This window comes from Haliotis rufescens, unplaced genomic scaffold (genome assembly GCF_023055435.1).
Source record: "Haliotis rufescens isolate VD_foot unplaced genomic scaffold, xgHalRufe1.0.p SCAF_5, whole genome shotgun sequence".
In the NCBI taxonomy this organism is placed as follows: domain Eukaryota; kingdom Metazoa; phylum Mollusca; class Gastropoda; order Lepetellida; family Haliotidae; genus Haliotis; species Haliotis rufescens.
In genome coordinates, this window is record NW_025964223.1 from 29,651,892 (window position 1) to 29,677,137 (window position 25,246).

At 40.4% G+C, this 25,246-nt stretch overlaps 1 protein-coding gene across 3 annotated transcripts in view; it reads right to left on the reverse strand.

Annotated features, from left to right (window-relative positions):
• The window catches only part of LOC124116880 (pyridine nucleotide-disulfide oxidoreductase domain-containing protein 1-like), a 58,431-nt gene that overhangs the window by 23,337 nt on the left and 9,848 nt on the right, over positions 1 to 25,246 (reverse strand). For 2 of the 3 annotated variants that reach the window (XR_007218349.1, XM_048384167.1), the window contains exons 2-8: positions 10,865 to 10,945; positions 10,569 to 10,688; positions 9,229 to 9,300; positions 8,391 to 8,447; positions 6,889 to 6,962; positions 5,504 to 5,673; positions 1,898 to 1,986 (exon numbers count right to left, since the gene is read on the reverse strand). Coding sequence is in view for 2 of the 3 variants with exons in the window: in XM_048384167.1 (XP_048240124.1) it covers positions 1,898 to 1,986; positions 5,504 to 5,673; positions 6,889 to 6,962; positions 8,391 to 8,447; positions 9,229 to 9,300; positions 10,569 to 10,688; positions 10,865 to 10,945 (663 nt within the window). In the remaining variant the exon portion in view is untranslated. The remainder of the gene's footprint in view (positions 1 to 1,897; positions 1,987 to 5,503; positions 5,674 to 6,888; positions 6,963 to 8,390; positions 8,448 to 9,228; positions 9,301 to 10,568; positions 10,689 to 10,864; positions 10,946 to 25,246) is intronic. The other variant, XM_048384168.1, reaches the window with a different exon arrangement.

Consider the following 25,246-nt stretch of genomic DNA (forward strand, 5'->3'; position numbering starts at 1 on the left):
GCCATCTTTCTACTGCTTATATACAAACACACCCCAGCAGACATCCCAACTGTAACCTACCTGCCCTGCACCAGCCATCTCTCTACTGCTTATATACAAACACACCCCAGCAGACATCCCAACTGTAACCTACCTGCCCTGCACCAGCCATCTTTCTACTGCTTATATACAAACACAACCCAGCAGACATCCCAACTGTAACCTACCTGCCCTGCACCAGCCATCTCTCTACTGCTTATATACAAACACACCCCAGCAGACATCCCAACTGTAACCTACCTGCCCTGCACCAGCCATCTCTCTACTGCTTATATACAAACACACCCCAGCAGACATCCCAACTGTCACCTACCTGCCCTGCACCAGCCATCTTCCTACTGCTTATATACAAACACACCCCAGCAGACATCCCAACTGTAACCTACCTGCCCTGCACCAGCCATCTTTCTACTGCTTATATACAAACACACCCCAGCAGACATCCCAACTGTCACCTACCTGCCCTGCACCAGCCATCTCTCTACTGCTTATATACAAACACACCCCAGCAGACATCCCAACTGTAACCTACCTGCCCTGCACCAGCCATCTCTCTACTGTTTATATACAAACACACCCCAGCAGACATCCCAACTGTAACCTACCTGCCCTGCACCAGCCATCTCTCTACTGCTTATATACAAACACACCCCAGCAGACATCCCAACTGTAACCTACCTGCCCTGCACCAGCCATCTCTCTACTGCTTATATACAAACACACCCCAGCAGACATCCCAACTGTAACCTACCTGCCCTGCACCAGCCATCTCTCTACTGCTTATATACAAACTAACCCCAGCAGACATCCCAACTGTAACCTACCTGCCCTGCACCAGCCATCTTTCTACTGCTTATATACAAACACACCCCAGCAGACATCCCAACTGTAACCTACCTGCCCTGCACCAGCCATCTTTCTACTGCTTATATACAAACACACCCCAGCAGACATCCCAACTGTAACCTACCTGCCCTGCACCAGCCATCTCTCTACTGCTTATATACAAACACACCCCAGCAGACATCCCAACTGTAACCTACCTGCCCTGCACCAGCCATCTTTCTACTGCTTATATACAAACACACCCCAGCAGACATCCCAACTGTAACCTACCTGCCCTGCACCAGCCATCTCTCTACTGCTTATATACAAACACACCCCAGCAGACATCCCAACTGTAACCTACCTGCCCTGCACCAGCCATCTTTCTACTGCTTATATACAAACACACCCCAGCAGACATCCCAACTGTAACCTACCTGCCCTGCACCAGCCATCTTTCTACTGCTTATATACAAACACACCCCAGCAGACATCCCAACTGTAACCTACCTGCCCTGCACCAGCCATCTCTCTACTGCTTATATACAAACACACCCCAGCAGACATCCCAGCAGACATCCCAACTGTAACCTACCTGCCCTGCACCAGCCATCTCTCTACTGCTTATATACAAACACACCCCAGCAGACATCCCAAGTGTAACCTACCTGCCCTGCACCAGCCATCTCTCTACTGCTTATATACAAACACACCCCAGCAGACATCCCAACTGTAACCTACCTGCCCTGCACCAGCCATCTTTCTACTGCTTAAATACAAACACGCCCCAGCAGACATCCCAACTGTAACCTACCTGCCCTGCACCAGCCATCTCTCTACTGCTTATATACAAACACACCCCAGCAGACATCCCAACTGTAACCTACCTGCCCTGCACCAGCCATCTCTCTACTGCTTATATACAAACACACCCCAGCAGACATCCCAACTGTAACCTACCTGCCCTGCACCAGCCATCTCTCTACTGCTTATATACAAACACACCCCAGCAGACATCCCAACTGTAACCTACCTGCCCTGCACCAGCCATCTTTCTACTGCTTGCCCAGTCAGGCCCAAGAGCTCCACCATGTGGTCTGTCATCAGATGTCTTCTTGCTAACTGTGAGCAATCAATCAGATGCATTATCACTTCATGCAGCTGATTGTCATCTCTCAATTAGTATGAACAATCCATCAACCAGGAATTCTTGTGGATTTGTACTCAGTTGTGGGCATGTGTCTGACCAATATTCTAATCACATGATGAAGTTGTTTTATATCCATATACTGTCAATCATGAAACTTATGTGAGTATCAACCCTAGGCCTAAAATGTGTCATGAAATCAATCTGATTAGCGCTTTGAACCTTTGAACCTAATCGGCAAACAATAACACCAAGACTAGAATTATTATTCCATTATATAGGATGGGGTGATAGCAGTTCAGTTGATATATTATATCATCAAAAACTTAACTTGAGCTGCTTGACATGTGATCTAATTACAATGAAATGAAAAGGTGTCATATTCAAATGAGATAGGTCAGATCAATGATTGTTTCATGGATTGTTACACAATCCTATGAACATATTGAGCAGTGTCATGTATTCACTACGACTGCTGTTCCTGTACTGGGGGGCGGTCGGGTAGAGTGGTGGTTAAAGCGTTCACTCGTCATGCCGAAGACCCGGGTTCGATTCCCGACATGGGTACAATGTGTGAAGCCCATTTCTGGTGTCCCCGATGTGATATTGCTGGAATATTGCTAAAAGCGGCGTAAAACCATACTCACTCACTCCTGTACTGGACATTTTCCCTTCATGAGCGAGTGGTGTTTTGCTTGTAATCATAACATTATTTGACATGTTACCAAGAACAAAGATTGGTGATTGTGTAACCAAACTAACCACACTTGATACTGAACTCGGTGGGAAAACTTGAAGCACTCCATTACATTGTTTATTGGGAGCTCTGTTGTGTACGTCATTGTTTCCACCTATGTGCAGTGAACCTGACATGACAATATACACCAATATGTCCAGATACAAATGTGTCACCTTATTATAGAGCGCACAGGACACTCACACTTTTCATTTTAATTTCATGCTCACATTAATTCCATGATTTATGGTAAAAATCTACTGAAGTACCACAGCAAATAGTACCACAGCACTGTAGCTCACCTGAATATGTAGTCAACAGTTTAAAATGTCAACTATGACTGCCACTTGACACAGCCCATGCAAACGCTGATATTCAGAAAAATGTCAGCATAAATACTGAACTCTAATGACCTGAACAAATATGTCATCATAATGAGATACATACAAGGCAAAGGCAAAGAAGTTTACAGAGCCAAATATGCATTTTGAGAGAATTTAAGAGCATGGTCAAAACAAGGCCAAAATACTAGTAAAATCTAGATATTTTTTTATATTTGTATACTTATCCTGCATTACTCCTGTTGTTTGACAGAAAGATGAAGCTGTGTGAGGTCCAGCTGAAGAAGTTGTTCCAACAAATTGTGCAACCCATCCCATCACATAGCGCCCATGTGACCACAGAAGTGATGATGTCACGGACCAACATATTACCGTAGATCGGAACATCTTAAGACATTGCCGTGAGGTAGCTCTGTGACAGGTGGGTCAGTTCAGACATAGTAATGCAGGATAAGTATACAAATATAAAAAATATCTAGATTTTACAACATTTTTTAACTTATCCTGCATGGCTCATTAATGCATCTTTATCGGAGGTACAATGCAGGGCATACCTTCAGATGTGATCCCCAATAAAACCCTCGACAAGATCCAGACAATCAGCGAAGCTTTCTTAGCGATGACTGGGGGGTTGACCCCGTCGGAAGGAGACAAGAGTATGAGGGATGCAGGATGTCCAGGTAACAGTGCAGTAACAGAAAAAAGCCTTAAGCTATAGTCTAAGACTGACGTACTGAGCCAATGCAAGTAGCATGTTAACCTTCTCGTCTGGGGTGACAAGCAGCTGAGTGGTCGAAAGGTCAACTCCCAACATTGGGAAGAGTCAAAGCCTCTTAGTTGGGGATGGTGACCAGCTGGGAAACCTACAAATCCCCCCACCCCCACAAGAGGAAGATGTGAGTCGAAAGTGGGTTTAACTCTGAATCCCAGTTGGAGAGTACTAAGTAATAAGGCTGCGTGTAACAGTGATCTCTGCTTGGGCTACATGGAGATTGTTCCTCATGTGGTCGATCTGAGACTGTTGAAAGTCAACCACTGTCTGAAAATGGTCTAACCTCCGATAAAAAGTGCTCCATTGCATGGGTTGTGGACACTAGTGCGGATAAAGGTTTTAGTACATGCCTGATTTCAGTCTCAATGAAAGCAAATCTGGCGTAGCCACGATTGAAAATATCTCCTTTTCACCTGTCACAAGATGAGAGAAACATGATATTTCATGAGACACATGGAAAACCTTGATACGTAATTTCTCCCTAGCTAACACAAAGGGACGGGTCACAAGCCCCTGTATTTGGGACTAAAAAAGTAGATTCATGTTTGCAAAATCATATAAAATATAAACAAAACTAACAAAAATATACTAGAAAACTTCAAGACCACTGTTGGAAGAGAAAGAATACACGCTGGTCAGTAACAAAAATGGCGCTTTGCGAAACGAACAGTCTCGTTTGACGAATTTAGTGAGAAATTTACAGTTTATAACTGAACATTTTTAAGAGAATAACAAACTATGCAGGATAAGTACAAAATATACCACAATTCATTATATTTTCAAAAAGAAATGGCTGAGTAATGGTCATAAGAAATTTAAGCTATCAGTATGGTTGATGTATAAAGGTGAAATCAAGGTCAACATTTTAAATATGACACACAAAAAGGTACATGTATGTTGAGACCCACTATGATCCAAACAAATACTCAATTTCATTACACTTTTGAACAAAACAGAGTCACAAGGCTCTGTAGCTCACTTGACTTACAAAAACAAATTATGACATTTCATCCTAATTTGGGTGAACAAACATACTTAGTAGGCTAAAGGAGAACTGATGCAAAAGGCTCTAGGAAAAAGAATCAGTTGTGTTGAGTGCAAATCATGCTTCCTTGAACAAACTTGGATCTTATAGCCATAACCATCCACACAAAATTAAGATTTCTGCACCCTTAAACTTTCTGTAAAATTAGATTTCTTAAATATTTGTCATTCAGTGACCTTTGGCCACTTACTTGGATGCTTATAGAACATATTGCTTGATTACATTTTTGATCTAGCATGGCACCATCATGAGACCATTGATGCCCTTATGTTAACAGCTTTGCTTCGGGAATTGCTCAAAACCAAATTTGGAAAATGACTTGACCTGGGAACATCAATATACAAAACTGTGAAAGACTTTCCCTGTCAAATGTGAGGGACTATCTATTTACCTAATTTGGTGTAAAACCATTAATATTTGTTATCATCCAGGAACAAATCCCACGTCACATGAACCTACTTCATCATTACCAGTTTCTACTTGATTGTTATAATGGACAATTCAAAAACAAAACTTGATAATCATCCATCAATATTTCTGGAGTTATTGTCAAGAAACTAGAAATGGTAACAAGTGGCATTGCTGCCTTTATGCTGACCTGTGTGCCCTTCTGGCATGTACTTGAGTCTCTTCACTGGGCCACTGCTGTCAGGCTTGTCTTGGTTGAGCTGCGGCAGGAAGAACTCAGCAGCACCTGCATCTATGAATGTTGAAGCTATGGACTTGTCCTTGATGGCCCATACCACCTCACATCCCTCTATCTCATAGCTGCTCACAGGAAACAAACAATTGTGGTTTTCAGACAGAATCGTGAATTTTCATACTGTTTAGCCTGCAACATCGGGGTATCGCGGTACTTGTCATGTACGCTAAACGGAACAAAATGCACTCACTAACCTTTATGTTTATTCGTGTTCTCTGTATCAGATATCATTCATGTTATCAAACGATGCATATTTTATTGATAAAAGTTCATTATTTACATTAGTAGCTCCGAGTAAAACCTGGGCCTCGCGCTCAGTTTGATAGGGGAGAGAACTCCATCGTATCGCGGTACAGAGAAAAGTTGTGTATGGAGGTCCGAATTGGACAAAAAGAGGACATAATTCTACAAACCACTTAGTATGATCTTGCCAGATATCAGTGATTTTTCCAGACAAGTGCAAAGACAGCACAAGTAAAATTCTAAATGTGTTATCTGTAATAGGTATTCAATGCATGTTTACAGAAAAGTAAGAGAAAAATATTTTAAAAATCAAAAACAAAATATCAGAAATGATATTCTAAGATCGTTTATAAAAAAAAATTGGATGATAATAATTTGTCACATAATGGAAAAAATGTTAAACGTTAACAATAAATATATAAAAAACACTCCTAGTATGCCCAAAGTATGTATTTATCTTTGGCTACTAGTGAAGATTGTATTTCTAAGTTTGGCATTATGGCCCTTATGATCTCCCAATAGATTCTGGACACAGAGCGGGAGAAAATGTGCGGACTACGTAACTTCCGTTACCTTTTTAGTCGCCATGAATATGCAGATGATGTAGTTCGGGTCGATAGAGAAAATTTACTTGGGGAACTGCGGTTATATCGTTGGCCATTGTAGATGGGGGTAAGGCAATATTACAAAAGATGCCAGAAATATGTATCAACGCATTAATAACTCCTTACTTACAGCAGACGGAACATTCCGAGGAAATTGAAACTATTTACGAAGTGTGCACTTCCTGGTTACTGATTAGCATTAAAAGACAGCCGCTAAGAGGCGTGTCCCGCGTGAACTACCGGAAATCACAAATGCCGCGATACGATGAATGCCGCGGTACCATGGGGTCCGAGTATACATCATATGTAGGTAGTCTAAATCTAACATCTAATCTGCTGTTGTACCATTGTAATACTAATGTTATTAGCATTGTTGTAAGACATTTTATGGATCTACACTGAACTACAAGTAACAGGCATTAAACTCCATACACCAGTTCTGTTGCGATGCCTCCATTGCCAACCACTACAATCCGTCTTGCAGCAGTAAGTCTTTGTTGGAACACCTGAAATATACAGAGTATATACTGTGTGAGGATAAAGCACAGTTCATCAATCAGGGGTAATCACAGCAAGGGCTTTTCAGGCAGCAGTTTCACAGCCCTAATGGACAGTTTCTTGATGGACAGTTTCTTGAAGAACATGTTCACAGCCATTTCCAGCCAAATTTCCAAATCAAAAAGTCTAATTCATCTCAATACTTACATGAAAAAAGTTACATCAATTTCTATTTCACTTCCATTCTGATATCTATGACATCATGCATCTCAAATGCAGCACAATGTTTTACCTAACATATTTGCATGTCCAGTTCAAGTATCTCACTTCTGGTATGGAAAAATGTCAACTGAAATATGACTTAAAACAGAAAGTTCCATACCTCTTTGATGAATTAAGAAATAAAGTTATAAAGCATGCCATACCAATACAGGATTTGGTTCACTACACACAGAAGCAGAACTACCTTCAGAATGATCATTCCAGTAGCTATCACAGGTCACCTAAAACCTGACCACATCAATGCTACACCCTAAAGACCACATGTAAAAATCATTCTCAAACCATGACATTACATACTTCTTGAGTTATCATTTCAAATACATTTCTGAGTAAACAATTTTGACAGTGAATTTGATCATCAACATCAGTTACAAGTGTTATAGGAACATTCTTAGGGGCTATATAGCATGTCAACCAAATGTAATATCTCTACATGGAATTAAACCAAGCACACGGAATAAGCCATATACTAATACTTGGATTTCAGGTGGTAAATCACTGTGACCTACTAGTATTTTCTTCGGTTGGTCACCTGACACATATATACCTGTAAGTATTCATATCATTCAACCACTACATGAATAGTACTTGAAAATATCTGCAGGAAAATGCTTTGTAGTAAAAATGACAAACAAGAAAATTACCTTCACTGTGACCTTGAGCCCATATGTAGGTTACTAACAACCATTACCCTAAGATGGCCTCACCAAGTCCCACTTACATACAGTAGCTGCCTCTTGGGTTAGGCGGCCAACAACTTTCATGCTGTGACATTGAGTATAACTTGAACTCTTGACATGACTGATCAATGTCACACACAAAATCCCAAGGGGCAATAAAGGAGGTATACTCAATATGATATCTGTGAAATGTCCAAGCATAATTCTTACAATAACAAGAAGAGGGGGTGTGGTGGAGGTCAGATTCGGACAAGAACTTAGAGCATTCCTTGCATGGAACTGCATAAAGTAATGCCATTCTGAAGACAGCGGACTTTTGTGAAGAGTTTGAACTTTAAGATATATATTATGCCATCTGATCAGTGATTAAACAGCATTTTTCCACATTGTCACCCAGAATAGATATGGAAGATTTGGGAATTTGTGCATGTATGATAGCACTTAAATATGTAAGACTGTTGTGATGACTCCTACCTTCACGCTCTCTGTATCCCTAATGCCAATGACATGCTTGTTGCCATTACTGATCACCTGACAAACAGAGATGACAACATGGGCTAACATTATCAACTTTCCGGTCAGTTAGAAATTAATTTTCTTAAGTGGGCATAAATGACCAGCTACAGAGCTGTGACATCTACCTAATGGAGAAAGTGTCAGTGCACACGTTAGTTTGAGTGAGTGAGTGAGTTGGTGAGTGAGTGAGTGAGTGAGTGAGTGAGTGAGTGCTTAATGCTACATAAACAATTTTGCAATTAGTAAAACATGATATAGAGATAATAAACAGACAATATCGAAATGACAACATCTTTCAAAAGCAATATTTTATGCTCAACCATTTCCCTTTCACAGCAGATTCCCATGTTGATCTATAATTCCTGATATGAGTGACCAGAGACAAAGTAAAATAAGGCACATTCCTTATGGAGGAACAACGGACATGAAAGGTTTGTACAGTTTGGATATTGTTTCAAGACCGCTTGTACAGTATTATTTTTATTGGGGGATATTTTGTAACCTAATAGGGTCGTTTCATTCTTTTTGTTAAAAAGGAGTTGTGACTGACAAATAATCCCACATATAGAATCTGTATGCTAGAAACAGATAAGCTCAAAGTACCAGTTGCAAATCTGGAAACATGAAATTTTTATCCAGCTTCATTGGATATCCCCAAATAACCAATCCCATCCATGATGTGTCCAAGATGAAATCAAAGTTTGGTAATTAATCAGGGTTGTTGAGTCTGCCACTAAACTGATGGTAACCATGGTAACTGAATGTGTTGAGCTAATAATTTGCTAAGTGGATATACCTTTGGTTTTCCTCCAGAGCATATACACAGCTTGTCATACTGGACAGTCCGCCCATCAGCACATCGTAGTTCCTGGTTCAGAGAGATATATTTCTTATAACAGGCATTCAGGAGGCTAGGCTGACAGGTTTAACACATAATGGGGAGCAATAACTGTTTGATTGGCATTCTAGAAGTTGGCAAGATAAGTAAGAAACTTCGTGGATAACAACTTCTGGTTTATTGCATATAGCGACGTTTTGATGTAGATTCTACCCGTTATCAAGCTGGAGTGACAACAACCAAGTGATGAGAGGTATATATGCATGACACGTTGTGATAAGCAGCAGATTAACATTGACAACAACGGTAACAGATAACCAGCACATAATTGGATGTCCCAAACCCATGAAATAAATATGTCACCAAATCAATACGAGTGACAACCCAAAGCCCACAATATGTCGTGAAATTAATGCAAGTCACCCTGCCTTTGAACTACAAAAACTTATCAGCAAATGATATTGTACACCAAGACTGTGTACTTGATATGATATGTAGTGATAGCAGTTCGATTGAATAAAATCATTTGCCATCTTCTCACAAACTTACTTTAACTGCTTGACACGAATTCGAAGGCAGGAGATTCCAACAGCACATATTCAAATGATGTAGGTTAGAAAGGGGAAGTGGTTGGTCAGCGACAAGTAGTACAATGGATATATGCATGTCTCAGCTAACAAAGAGTTCGAGTGGTGAGTTCAATAGCACATAATAGCATGTGCTGATTTGAGGTACACGATGACTGTGAAAATAGTGATAGCAAATTTGCATAGAGAAAAACAAGTGAGTATTGTGATGAGGACGGGAATTCATTTGCTGTGAAAATGGAAAACCTTTTTAAAAAATACCTCAGAGCAATAATGAATTGTGTCATGTCATTCATCATATGATTGTGAAGGTTGAGACCTTAACATAGAGATAATGGACTCATTGACATACTCCTTAATTAATCCCATGTGATTGTTTATGGGGTTTATAGGACAATTCTCCAGCCTGAGAATGTATGATTTGGCCATGCTTACCTAGCTTGCACCTGTTTATTTGTTTGTAATTAACTTCTATCAAATGACTTTTTGCATTTCAATTCTAGTATCGACTTGTCACACCGACCTCTTATAGTCTTATGAGCAACACGTGTACAAGGTACACTGGCATTATGTCCTGATTTAGAGTATATGCAGAATATACCTTGTATACCATGGTATACAGGCTGTGAAGACATAGTTCATATTCACTGGAACACTGCTGACTGAGACTTACAACAACATTCACTCACTCACTCACTCACTCACTCTTACATGTCTGACAGCATCCAGCGATGTGACTGTAGACTTGTGAACCTGCACATTGGGACAGTCAGCCTCCACAGAGCTTGAGGGCTTCTCTTCTACATCAAATGTCTCCAAGGTTCGAGATAGCTGCAACAAGTAACACTTTCCAGCTTAACTCAATATTTAGACACTGAAGTCACACAGTGGTGTTAAGTAGTACGTCTGCTGATGTCACAATAGCATCTCTTATCTATATATCTTTCGCTTAGACCTTATATAAATTTTTAAAGAAACATAATATTTCTATTATCTGTTAGGCTTACCTTCTGGTAGTTGGTTACAGCCTTGACAAGATCACTGGCAGTAACAAGCAACACTCTCTCATCTGGGCACAATGCAGACAACTACAAGGAAACAGTAACTAAATTCAGTCACACCGTCAGATTACATCAACAGTGCATAGAGATTGCAATCCTATTATGTGCTTGACTATCACAATATTATCCTGATAAGGACTTGTGTGTTTAGTGACACTTAATTTCTAAAATATCAAGTCTACAGTCTTGGTGTACAATATCGTTTGATGATTAGTTTTTGTAGTTCAAAGGCAGAGTTATTTGCATTAACACCGCTTTTAACAGTATTCCAATTATATCACGGCGTGTCAGCTTGATGTGGGAGGAAAGCCCGAAGTGATGCAGGTCTTAGATGTTTACCACTGCGGTGAAACCCACGAGCAGGGGTATGGTGCTGACAAACCTAGAAACATAATCAGGTCGAACCAGCTAGGATTCGAACCCACAATCACAGCTTTCTGGCGTGCCCAGGGAATTGCTGTGCCTTAAACGACTGGGCCACCCGTGCCCCCCAACAGAATATCAAGATATTAAAACAACATATTTCCTTGTCATAACAGAATGAATTATGGAAGTATTTCCTTTTCAACAAAGTTTCTAAGGGCTATTGACACAAAGTGTCATTAGAATGAGTAGAGTGATGTGAGATCCCACAGTGATGCAGATACCACCTTGGAGGAACACAGAAATATGGGTATGGTGCTGGCAAACCAAGGACCATTACCAGGATGAATCTAAGATAATCCCTTGACACTTTCTTGCTCTTTCCAGAGACTGCAGTTTCTATTGTATTTGCTTCCATTTTCATTACAAGTTTGAGAAGCACTTTCGTGAACCGTTATCCACCATTGAAAATAATTTCTGGTCTGGCTTGTGTCCTTGTATTTCATTAGGATCTGTGTCTCACTGTATGTGGCTCATACACGAGGTTAGAATGCAGATGTGAATAGAATAATAAGTTGTCTCCATGATGAGGGGTAGTTGATAGAGTTACGCAGATGTCGCGGGCATAAACCTTTAGTTTGAAGTGGCATGTTTACATTCTGCCACAGATACTGAGACAGTGGCAGTTTGCTGACAACTTTTATTGCACATGCACATTCACAATTTTTTTGGACCAGTACACAATGATAAAGAAATACATTTATTCTTTGGTTGACCCATACACACTTTAAAATTATCATTTGGCCTACTTGTCCGCAGACATTTTTTAGATATACATGTATTGGTATTTGAATCTGATAGTGATGCTATCTCCACACAAAGATCTGAGAGCGTCCTTGTACAGGTCACCCAACAACGACCTTTCACGAACTTTGACTGACCAAAGAAATGACTGAACTGTTCATCTTAGAAAAGTAAAATAGTTTTCTCTTGTCCTATGCATTTGTCCCCCAAGGCAAGGGCGTTAACTGACTATAAAAGTCCTGTTTCCACCCTTGCCAAAATCGTAGCGACACCAGTGGCTATTTCAAGTTATGTTCCTCCTATTGACCAATCTGATTCCACCTCATATCACATGCATTTGCTTCAAACATAATGGCGGTGCCCAGTCAAGACATCTGCTTGATAATCAAGATCTATATTGTAAAACGGGTCTTACCCTGCGAACTACATCAAATCACATGAGCACCTTGATTAAAACCATGAAAGCATTTGCAAAATATCTGTCAACGCCCAGTTGGCGGTACACATGCTTTGCAAATTCTGCAGTTGACAGAAATCTGCACATTGAAATCCATGTTGTTTATGAACCAGATGTCTAGTTTGTTACGCAAATTTGATTGCACTATGCGTAGACTCGTTAGTCCAGACAAAATGCTCCATAATATTGCACTCTAGTACGGCAAGGATCGAAATTTGACTTTTATAGTCAGTTATTATTAGGGCTCCAAGCTGAAAGGCTGTAGAGCCCCAATGTAATTGTTTGATTTATCATTAGGGCTCCAAGCCGAAAGGCTGTAGAGCCCTATTGTAATCATTCGGTTTATTATTATTTATTATTTATTATTCCATCAATTTTTTTACCAGAGCTAGCAAAATAAGCACTGGCTCAATGTTGTTTAAATTTTGTATGTGTGTGAAAAACTGTGAGTACTAGATTCCTCCAAAATCCCAAAGCCGTAGGCCCAAAGGCCAAGGGCAGATAACTATATACAAGAATTTTTTAAAGATGTATTTCGCCCTATTGCTCCGCAATCGCTTATCCGATTACTTTGAAACCTTGCATGTATCTGCTGCTTGAGCCGCTTGACATTTTTTGTTCTTTTCTTTGGTCATTGGTCACGTGGTTTGGCAGCCATATTGGATTAAAGGTTTTCACAGTGTCTTTTGGGTACCTGTATTCAAACGCAAACAAATCCAAGTCCACTGCATGAAATGCTTCCATGTGAAATTGGGTTTAACGTCGCGTCCAAGATTATTGCACTTATATAGCGACGTGCATGCACGTGTGGGTGTGGCTCCTTGTACTAGTCTGGACTGATGCCGATTTATAGTGCTAGCTCACTGAGATACCATGCCGCAGTTTAACATGAATACCCCACTCAGACACAGTATACTGACTCCAAACCGACCAGTCCTTGTTTTAGCCCCTTAATACTGAGCGCCAGACAGGGTAACAACAAGTACCATATTTTAACGTCTTTTGGTATGACGCGGCCGGGGATCGAACTCTGGACCTTCCACTCTACCACAAGACCACGGAGGCGGTCTGAAATGCTTCCAAACTTTCTGAGAATTGTCTCCATACATAACAGATCAAACCTTTATAGACGATTTTGGATATCTTTTTTAGTTGCGGCCATATTGGATTCAAAGTTTTCACAGTGTCTTTTGGGCACCTGTCTTCAAACGCAAAACAACTCCGAGTCCACTGCATGAAATGCTTCCAAACTTTCTGAGAATTGTCTCCATATAGAACACAACAAACTGTAATAGCCGTTTTTGGATATCTGTTTTAGTTGCGGTTGTATTGGATTTTGATTTTGATGAAATTTTACTTTAAAGATCATATCTTGTTAGTTTGTTGAAGTTAGTGTGTCATATGCATCTTATTTTCTGTTCATGGGTGCATGGAAAAAGTAACTCCACTTGGTGGTAATATTTGATTAATATTTGGGACACCCCTGGAACACGCCAAGTTCGTAGCAGCGATGTCCTGCAAACGGTGACTATCTTTTGACAGAGTTGGTACAATTAAACCCTTTGAGGATTCGAACATGCTCGATGTCGTAAATGGGTTTAGAACAGACTCAGCACACACGTTTCGTAGCGGCGATACCCTGCAAGTTGTGCCTACATGTGACGGATTTGGTACAAGGAAACCCTTTGAGGATTCGAACATGAATGTTTGTGTACAGTGTAACTTGGAGCTCGCCATTGCTGCTTTGCAGCGATATTTATTATTATTATTAATATTACTGTAAATTTTCTAATAAATTGTATATTTGTATACTTATCCTATCTCACACTATGCATTTCTTCTTATTCTTCGATCTTGGTGTGGAAACGTCCTAGAACAAAGTTTCCAGCTTCAAAAACACCACTCACCCAAACACATCCTTTACATCACCAATCACCACTGTGATCCTGGTTCACGCACCACTAAAATCCTGTTGCTACACGACCCCAGCGACCTGGTCACCTGCCGTATCCAGCACCCTCATTCTCAGTCTAGAGCGTACAGGCGGGTGTAACTGTGATGCGGGTATGGTTGGGTGGGCCTTTAGCGTGTGAGATAGGATAAGTATACAAATATACAATTTATTAGAAAATTTACAAATTTTTAAACTTATCCTATCTCACACCATGCATTTATCCCACGGTTGGATGGTGGGGCGCAGATATCCTAGCCTGTAAGGACTTCAACCGTGACACGTACACGAGGAAGCTGGAACTAATCAGGAAAATTCAAAGAATTTTACGAGGATTAGTGATAAACTTGTGTAAGGGTTACATAAAAAAACTCTCTTTGTGCTACAAAGATATATACATCATGACATCGGGGAATCATGTGTTCCTTGGTTTCACACAGGACGCCGTTCCAGGAACGACCGCGTAACCATGAGCCAGGCGACACCTACCCGGTCACGACTTAACCTCACCCCGGATAGGAAGAGGTGTTTTGTTTCAAACACCCAGTCCCAGGCGCAGGTTCTACAAGACAGACCTCACACATACGCTCCCAAGGATGTAAGGCGGACCAGCTTGGCATCTCTTTTATCGCTTCGTCAACCTATCAAACTCACGTGGAGATTGAATAAGGTAAGAACGAGAAGAGGAACGATTGACGATACCCGTTTATCACACAGGTCTTCAATCAACTACTGAGACATCACATGCTCAAAGGCAGAGGTGGCAGGTAGAAGATTGGGACACCATTTAACACATGGCCGCACCGGATGGTGACTTCTATTGACGTAGACCGAAGTCCCAACAGACAAGCATATATACCCTCCCTTTGGGAGCTTGTCTGGGAAACCCGATTAACATAAGCAATAAATATTGCAGTATATACAGGAAACCAGACTTGGGACTTGTAGTCCACTGGGCTTCCTCATCTGCGCTGTGTGGCTGCTGGGACCTTGGACATCGGCGACTGAGATTCCGAAAGGAGTAGGAGGCAAGACCATATCAGAACGCCATAACATCCCTCCATGATGGCTGAAAGTGTGCAATACTATGCAACTCCAAGGTGGAAGTCACTGCCCTCATCTCATGAGGATTGGAAGCAGCTGGGGTGGTAGTCCCTCAAAGGTGTAGACCCTGAGGATGATAGAACGCAGCCAGTGGAGATGGTGGTTCAAGATACATCAGAAGTTGCAGCCGTCGACAATTGGATGAAAACATGCTTGTGACAGCGACGGATGGTCTGAGATGCCTTCAAGTAGATCTTGTAGGCTCAGGTTGGACAAAGCGAGACGTCTTCCATAACATCATTTCTCAATCAATGAGAGTGGTGGAGGCTGAAAAGACGATCCGGTTGTCCTTGAATATGTATCTTATTGAAGACGCTGGAACTGGACTAAACCGACGTCTAAGCAAGAGTCCCTCTTACACGAGCTGCAGGAGCCAACGCAAGCAGGAAGATCGTCATGAACGCAAAGTTTGAGGTTTATCCACAAGTGGTTTATAGCCAGCCAGGAGAAGTCGGAGAGGAATACAGGGAGATCCCATGCTGGAGGGCGAAGTCTGGAAGATTTGTCCATAAGGTGGTATGAGTGAATCAATGTCCGAAGGTCCGCGACAGCAGAAAACTTAAAACCTGAAGTCATGGTAACGCCTGAATTGCTCGCAGTCTGAAAGACCTGTGTAGATCTATCGGTTCGGGAGCTATAGCAAGTTTTATCCCATTAGTGAGTAGTTGGTACAGAACTGATCGCTGCCCAGTAAGTGCCCAGTGTCGAATCATAAGGTGCCTTGTACTTCTTAAGTGACATAGGTAATCTGCTACTTGTGGTATAGTAGCTTGGCTGCAGAAAACCCTGGATCTTGCAAACTGGTGAAACTTTTCCATTTATCGTCACCTAGATTCTGATTATTTATTAACCAACGTAGTTGAGTTAATAATTACCGGGTAAAAAATGTAGTCTGAGTAATTGTTGATATCCGGGCTTGAATCCCTTCGTCCAGGTAAGATTGTATTATGGTATCCTGTGTGACGAACAGCAATTGGTTTAGTCACTTGTGTTCTCGTTGATTAACGAAGTGCTAAGGAGGCTGCCTTAGCTGCTCTAATGGAAATCATCTTACGAGACTGCTCTTGATATACTCCATACATGAAGTTTGTATAATTCTGGTCTTGGATGGACCTGATTGGAGGGAGGATGTAGCAGTAGATGTGAGCAGTTTGGAAGTCTTAGTAGTGGAATCTCTGCCAGTTCGACAATCTCTGGAACCCAAGTTCTTGTCGGTCAGAAGGCGCTACCAACAGCAGTTGTAGGTAGCTCATGTGTAGAATCTTGTAGAATCCTTGGTATCAAGGCTGGTAGGGGGAAACGCATACACGTTTAGGTCCTCCCATGATATTGTCAGAGCATCGATTGACCAGGCTGGTGGGCCCGGTGCTGGTGACACAATGTTATCTGATGCAAATAGGGTTATTAGTAGACAACCTTTTCTTTTATTGCCAGTTGGAATGATTTGGCCGTAGCTTCCATTCTGTTGGCGATAGTCTGAACAAGGTGTCTGCTAATCCACTTGCCGCTCCCGGTATATGTCTTGCCTTTATCTGTAAGTTGAGCTTATCAACCAAAAGTGAAAGTCAACTGCAGGAGGGTCTCTGATTTCACCGTGCCTTGAAGGTGCATGCCACAGTTGAAATGAGTGTCCCGATCATCAGACATAGGTTTCTTGTCTGTGGGGTCCAAAGAAATATTGCCCGGATTACAGCCTCGCATTCCAGATAATTGATGTCATAGATCTGTCTGCTTCTGACCATAGGCCTGATGTTACTTCCAAGTTGAAGTGAGTTTCCCGACCTTGAAGTGAGGCATCCATGAACACGGGGATGTTGTATTCCGGCTTGTGTAAACAAGTTCCTGCATACACAATCGAATCCACTCTCCTTCACAAGAGGTGTTTCCTCAATGTGTTCTGGTACTAGGATGTTAGTCTGGCTCATTAGACTTGATCCCAAGGAATGGAGATCCTGGAATGGTTGTAATTCACATTCTTCTAAGTAAAGTACATGCTCGTACTTTATGGGGTTGAGTCCTGACTGGGATTCGAACCCACACTGCCAGAGTAAGGGACCTAATCGCCAGCACACAAAGTCAGTGATCTAACCCACTCAGCCACCGAGGCTTCCTGCAAGTAAAGTCGTACAAGCGGACGAGTTCTTGATCGGACGATGTGTCGATGTATCGATGTATCGATTTATCCATTGTATCGATTTATCCCTGTGTCGACGTATCAATTTATCCCTGTGTCGACATATCGATTTATCCATTGTATCGATTTATCCCTGTGTCGACGTATCGATTTATCCATTGTATCGATTTATCCCTGTGTCGACGTATCAATTTATCCCTGTGTCGACATATCGATTTATCCATTGTATCGATTTATCCCTGTGTCGACGTATCAATTTATCCCTGTGTCGACATATAGATTTATCCATTGTATCGATTTATCCCTGTGTCGACGTATCGATTTATCCATTACACGATTTATCCCTGTGTCCATGTATCGAATTATCCCTGTGTCGACGTATCGATGTATCGATGTGTTTCGTAGAGTGGAGATCCCTCGGTATCGATCTGTAAGAGAGGCGAAACTGTCGATCCTCCAAGGTACGATCCGACTGACCGCCCATCCAACATCAGCGTCTTGTCGATAATGGTGAAGTATGTCGATCTGTCGATCCCTCGGTCATCTATGATCCCTTGATCACTCGGGCGTTACGATCCAGCGAAGGTGGACGATCCCGTGAGTGAAGATCCGTCGTCAATCGGCTATCACTTCCTCGCTGACGATTGTAGTGTTTTCGGTCAGAAGGGTTGTCTTCATTAGAAAGCCGAAGAGGTGTAGCTGTATCCTCAGAGCTCTGTAGAAGTGATGACCCGAGTAACAAGCATGTTGGGGGTAGAGGCAACCCTCAGTTGACGGCTTGACTTCCCAAGCTGAGTAAAGAGCCGTAGTCGAACACGATGAACTGGCCATATAAATGTGGGACGACTGTAGAAGCCAGGGAGCAGGCAAGTGCACAGGGGCTTGGTCCGCACAGAGGCGGGAATCGCAGCAGTCAAACGAGACGGAAAGCGATCCTCCTCTACGGATAGCGATGTAACCAAGCCAAATTGACTATAAAATTTGGTTAAGCAAGAAAACTAAGGTACAGCCACAGGGGATAACACAATCGTTTGGGTTTCAAAGCGGAGGAAAAACAACATGCACGAAAACCGTAAACAACGCCTTGAACCGACGAACAGTCGCCTTTATCGAACACTAAGCTAAGTAAGTTGAGATCCAATTCTGGCAATGTGGTACACAGTAGACATCGTTATTAATACCACTCACTCTCAGTGGTAATGGTAAACTTTAGTAGTGATGTCGTGTATTTAAATATTATATATAAAAAAACAACAAAAATCAAACAAACAAAAATTCTCTGTTCAAGAATAACGTCCGAACACCATAGCAATAGAATTGAGAATGAGGGTGCTGGATATGTCAGGTGATCAGGTCGCTGGGGTCGTGTCGCACGGGATTTTAGTGGTGCGTGAACCAGGATCACAGTGGTGATTGGTGATGTAAGGGATGTGTTTGGGTTAGTGGTGTTTTTGAAGATGGAAAATTTGTTCTTGGAAGTTTCCACACCAAGATCGACGAATAAGAAGAAATGCATAGTGTGAGATAGGATAAGTTTAAAATTTTATTTATATTATATTACAGGGCCCAAAGTTGCGAGTGATTTTGTCGCATTTGCGAGTGAAGTTTGAGAAATGCAACCAAATATTTAAAAACACTTATCACTTTGGGAGTCCAGACAAAAAATCATGAATTTAACTTTTTCAACACTGTAGGCCGGTATACTGGCCAAGAAGCCTCAGTCCCCAGACACTGCAGGCCGGTAGACCAACCAAACCGTAATCACGTCAAAATAGTATATAATTTTAAGAACCTACCTGTCATATCATTCATTTTTTAAATCTCTCGCATTTCACAATGTACGAAAGAGTATTCCATTTCATTTGATCATTTTTCATCACTAAATTAAAAAAAATATTCACTAATTTCCCGCAATGATATTGAAAACACGCTTCAAGTTTGACAACCGGTCCACATCGGACATGTCAAAAAGCAATGACATGTTTTAAGCAACTCTTTAAATATACTATACAAAGTAATTTAAATAATCAACAAAAATATATGTAAAAGTTGTGAAATCACAGCTTGGTTATTATTTCCATCTTTTCGTGCGATTGCGTGTAGTGTAAGTCAAATGACATCTCTCCTTTTGTTGCCTCGATATCTCCGCTCGGATATTTATTGCCAAAATTAAATATATGCATGAAAAACTTTTGTCAAAGCTCGTAACCTAGCACAATACATCCATGAAGTTCCAGTTATATATTACAGATCGCTATTTCCTGCTTAAAATGTTCAGAATAACACGAATTATCAAAAAAACTTTCGTCAAAACTTGAAATTCATCATGCACAAGGACAGTACCATTGCTGTAATTTGATTGGCTGCCCTAGGTTACATGCTCAAATTTGACCAAACCTTGTAGCAGATTTCAGCAAGAAAGCGTCATTAGAAATAAATTTTTATCCAATAAATTTGTATGTTACAGCAACAAAAAGACTCTGGGACAGGTAACTGTCATGTAGATAAAAAATAAGCTTTCTAATGGTGTGTCATATGGCAGTCTTCGACGTATGTGTTATTCATACGAAGCTTCGAATCCTTAGGTATTTCTTCATGTTACTTAGAGGACAGCCACTGTATTGGGAAATGGGTGAAGACATATCATTTTTTTTATTTAAAAAAAAAAAAAATTCATATTACGTAAACAATGAAAATACAGAAGAAATAGGTAAGTGGATTTTATGAAATCTTATATTTGCTGCAAATAGTCAATTTTTCCCTTCCTTGGTCCATAATCTGGACGTTATGAATGTGTGAGCTTACATCTTAATTTAAAACAAACTTAATTAAGTTGTAAATGTATTTTTTAAATAATGTAATAACCATAGCTTTCATGTGTATGAACAGTAGGATTAGACCTTTCAAATGGTGTATAACATGTAGTAGCAAAGATGTTTTACAAGCAGATATTTTCCTTGATAAATGTTGACTTCCTCTATCACACAAGAGTCTCTGGGAGCTTTCAATTTACACAAATCAGTGACAAGTTAAAAAAAAGTCAATTTCACTGACATTTTGATTTTTTCAAACTTTCAAGACATCAGGCATCAGGCATACACCATTGTGTACCTAATTGAGATTGAAGTAAAGTATCTTTTTAAACTGACTACCCATGATCATGTCATATCATTTTCGACAGTTCTCAAAACAAACATCTATTTGAAAGCCAGCTAATATATTAATGCTCAAACATTTAACATTGTTACAATTGCAACATTGTGTTCAAATTTGATGTCTTTTACTGTAATCAATTATAATAAATAACAAACAACTTCAAATATAACTTAATCTTTTTTTATCACGATTGTAATGGATAAAGTTGCATGGCCACTAGTGTTTCATCTTTGCTCCTGATTAAAAATATTTACTTAGAAAGTAGAGCAGAGGCGGGTATTATAGTGCATTTGGGTGACGAGTTCTCTCAAATGTGTTTTCAGTCAACTATTACGACAATATGCAGTGTGGCCGTATTTTGGGCGTAGTGGGTCCGTAACACGGCACGAAAACACAAACCCGGAAGTTCAGCATTTACCAATCAAGGGTGGGTCTGCCGATGACAGCTGTCGGTAATTACCGATAATTTAAATTGAACTCCCACCTTTAAGTAATTAGTACCTGTGAGAAGTGCTAAAGATATATTTATGAAATCCTAAACGTGTAAGCCCCCAAATAATGTCAATGTGGTAATGTGATGAGAAGATGTTGATGGACTATAGCTTGTTTCAAAATTCCTTAGATTACAACAGAAACGCTAAATATTCTTTGGACACATTTTCTTTTTACGTTTTATTTAAATTCATGTATTAATAACACACACAGGCATATTTGTCTTTGTTTGGTAGACCCGATTTGGCGAGTCATTGTTTCCTGAAATAAGATTACTGTTTGAAGATTGCCTTTTTTAAAAAAAGAAATTTACTCTACTAAATGCTATAATTATAACATTATTCGTTAATTTTTATCAATGTGATATAAAGATTTACATTGTCTTTTTGGTGAAAATACTTCACATGTTACAATATATATTATATGTTTTATATAGATAAATATATTCAAACTAGATCTATTATATATTTCATTTTGTCTTCTAAATGTATTCACATTAGCGCTTTACTTTAGGTATGTGAATAATTTCATCTAACTGTAAATCAAGTGAGCACGGCTTTCTTGTGTATTTTGCATTCAATTTTATTTCGTGCAAATTTTGCATATATTATGTATAAATCTCATATATGTTAATTGTAGATAAAGAAAACATAAACATCAGTTGTTTCAATTCACTAAATATTTGCATATACAACTAGGACTATCGGTGGTTGAGTTATTGGTAAATGCTGCACTCACGTTTCAAGTGGAGGCCTTTACTGATACAGTCTATAACGACCGCCAGTGGGGCGGGACGACTGCAGTTTGGGAGGAAATATGTCATCGAGTCCACGGTTGGCTAGTCTATAAATATCTGGTGGAAACCTTACTTCAGCAAGATATGATTGGCTTATGGGCAATGTGGCACTGAGTTCAAGAAGGCCGTGTTGCACATCGATTGTTATGGATTGATAGTAAGTACTTTTTGGCAATCGAAGGTTCAATCCGGAAAAGAAAGTATACTAACTATTGACATGCGCATTTATGATGGTAAATTTGAGATGTTTGAGATGGGATTTGCCACATCATAAGTAATACCCGCCTCCACTCTACTGGTTAGTCAAAAAGTGAACTTTGAGCCCTGTATTATACATTTATATACTGTAGGTATCCAGGTACTGGAATCTGCTCAAATGTGGTTTTATTTGTTCCCCGACCAGTGGATCCGTTCGCATTCGAGTTATTATGCTCAACTCCCTGGGGAGTATACAACCCAAGCTGCCTAGGGGCACTAGAAGGTTTTTACATCTACCTCACATATCGGGTACCCACCCAGCAGGCTGAACAGAGTGAGTGAGTTGGGTTTAACCTGGAAACATAAGTTGGGCGAACCATGATTCAAACCCACAATCATAGGTTTTTGGTGTGCCCAAGGGACACAACTCTGCACAGTGATTCGCGGCGCCTTAGACAACTGGGTAAACCGTGCCCCCGGGGAAGAACACAGGCACATTTGAACAAAGTCCTTTGCCCAGGGTGACACCACAAGTTCTGACACTTGTGTTTCGGGTGTATGTGTGTCTTCGTGTTTCCACCATCTGGTCATCTACCATCGGACGAGTGGGTTCTTTTTTAACCCTCATGGTGCATGGACGTCAGTCAGCCTGCATACCGCTCAGTGCTGCACTGTGATGACGTCGCGGGTTTCAAAAACATATACATTGTATCAAAAGTGTTACAATGTCTCTATTTCTTCACACAGTGTAACCAAATTGTATAACATGCAATTCGAGTTGATTGTCTTTCCATCTAAAGTCACCAAATCCAAAAGATCTATGCACTGCTTAGCCATTGATAAAAGTGCTGGTATTATAAGTTTCCTACTTTTCTACATTAATCGCAAAATAGAAGCACATGAATATGGCAATCAAAGTCAAGTAAGCGCCCTTGTTTGAAATCTAAATGTCCAATAACTCATATCATTGGCAAGTACATGTCCTAACAGTGATAGACATATGACATGTATGTTGAAGTACACATTCACTGACGATTTTCCCTGAGTTATATTTACCGATAAAAAATCCCGATGAAACTGTGCGTGTTTTTGACAACAAAACAAAATTGACGGAAGTGGTCATGATTAATTCATATGCAGACTGTTTCAAAGATTATGTCACAATACGAATGACAGTTTGGAATGTATACCTTGAAGAAATCCCGGTTACGTCCATGTGTGTTTCAGTGACCATGCTCTTTTATTAGTGATAAAAAGAACTTTGGGGTAATTGACATTGTACATTTTCAAAGGACAAAATGTGAAAGATCGCTAAACAGTCCTAACAATACTCAAATTGACATCGCTTAATACCGGACATCAACAATATTTCTTAATAATTAACAAGATTAAGCTAACGTAGTACCACCCAAGAATAAGTACATGTAGATTCAATCAAAATCGTAGAAACGTTTTCATGGGCAGCAAATCTATTCAACAAACCTATTTTCAATCACTCACAACTCAGGTGCCATGTGTCATTGCTTCGTTGTGCAATCACACAGTCCGCTTATTGATACTTCGGGTGTCATGATGTGTTGTTAATGGTTTAAATCTAACTCATATAATGCTTGAAACGAGATTTAATTGGACAATTTAAATACTTGAATTTGAAAGCTCAAGAAGAGTAGAGTAGGCTATATTTACCGGTAATACAAGGAAAACGATAACTTACTCAGTACAGGTGAAAGAAGGCATGTTATTGTTTTACAGTACAATTATAAATAATATCTAGATTAAGTGAAAGAGAAAATTACAAAAATATGAATTGCTTAGATTAAAGTAGTGTTCAATGTATATACAGTTCATGTGCTCAAAACTCTAAACAAATTTGTTTCACTATGACCACTAGAAAACTACATCCTCATCTCAGCTAGTTTTTCGCACTTGGCTGCCTTACTCAGACCTTTGCTCAAAATATACATGTATGGCCAGTCCATGAAATGCAACTTTTTCTTTCATATTGTTTTATAAATACGACTTTAGAAGTGTATTTACACCTAGGTATATATACTACCCATCAAAAGTTTAGACTCACCAGTGTAAATGTAGCCACTCACTATACTCAACTGTTTCAAACCAGATAATGCCAAATATTCTAAACTTTTTACAGGTACTGTTAACACATGAACTGTTGTGGCGTAAAACCAAATCTGTAACGGTGAAAAGATTAGAGTTTTTCGTTCATTAATTGATAAAACTCTGTGAAATGTCGCACATTTTTAAACAAAATTCGCACCAAAACGCAGGTGTTCACATGCACGATAATGCATGTGTCTTAGCAGCAATTTGACGCGGGATACTCGTGCAATTCATCTTTATAAGGATTGCAGTTGGCTCCTCTGAGTTAGTGGAGAAATTCTTCTTTGATGCAAGCATGGGTAGAGGGAGAAGTCTCCGTATTGAGCAACGACACCAAGCCTTGGCACTGCTGCAAGATGGCAGATCACAACGGTATGTTGCCAGACGTCTTGGCGTATCCCAATAGGCAGTTTCCAACCTCTGGGTACGCTTTCAACAGACCAACTCCGTCCAGGATCGACCCAGGTCGGGTAGGTCAAGGGTAACATCACAGCAAGATGACCGATGCGTTTTTTTGCTGTTTCGCAGGGCAGAAACATTACAGCCACAGCAGCCAATAATGCTTTCCAACAAGCTACAGGACGACGTGTATCTGTATCAACAATACGCCGCCGATTACGTCACTACGGACTGCGGGCACGTCGTCTAGCTGTAAGACCCCCTCTTACACCACGCCACCGTCAGAACAGACTGAATTGGGGAAATGGACATTTACGCTGGGGTCCCCGCAGATGGGCAAGGGTACTCTTCTC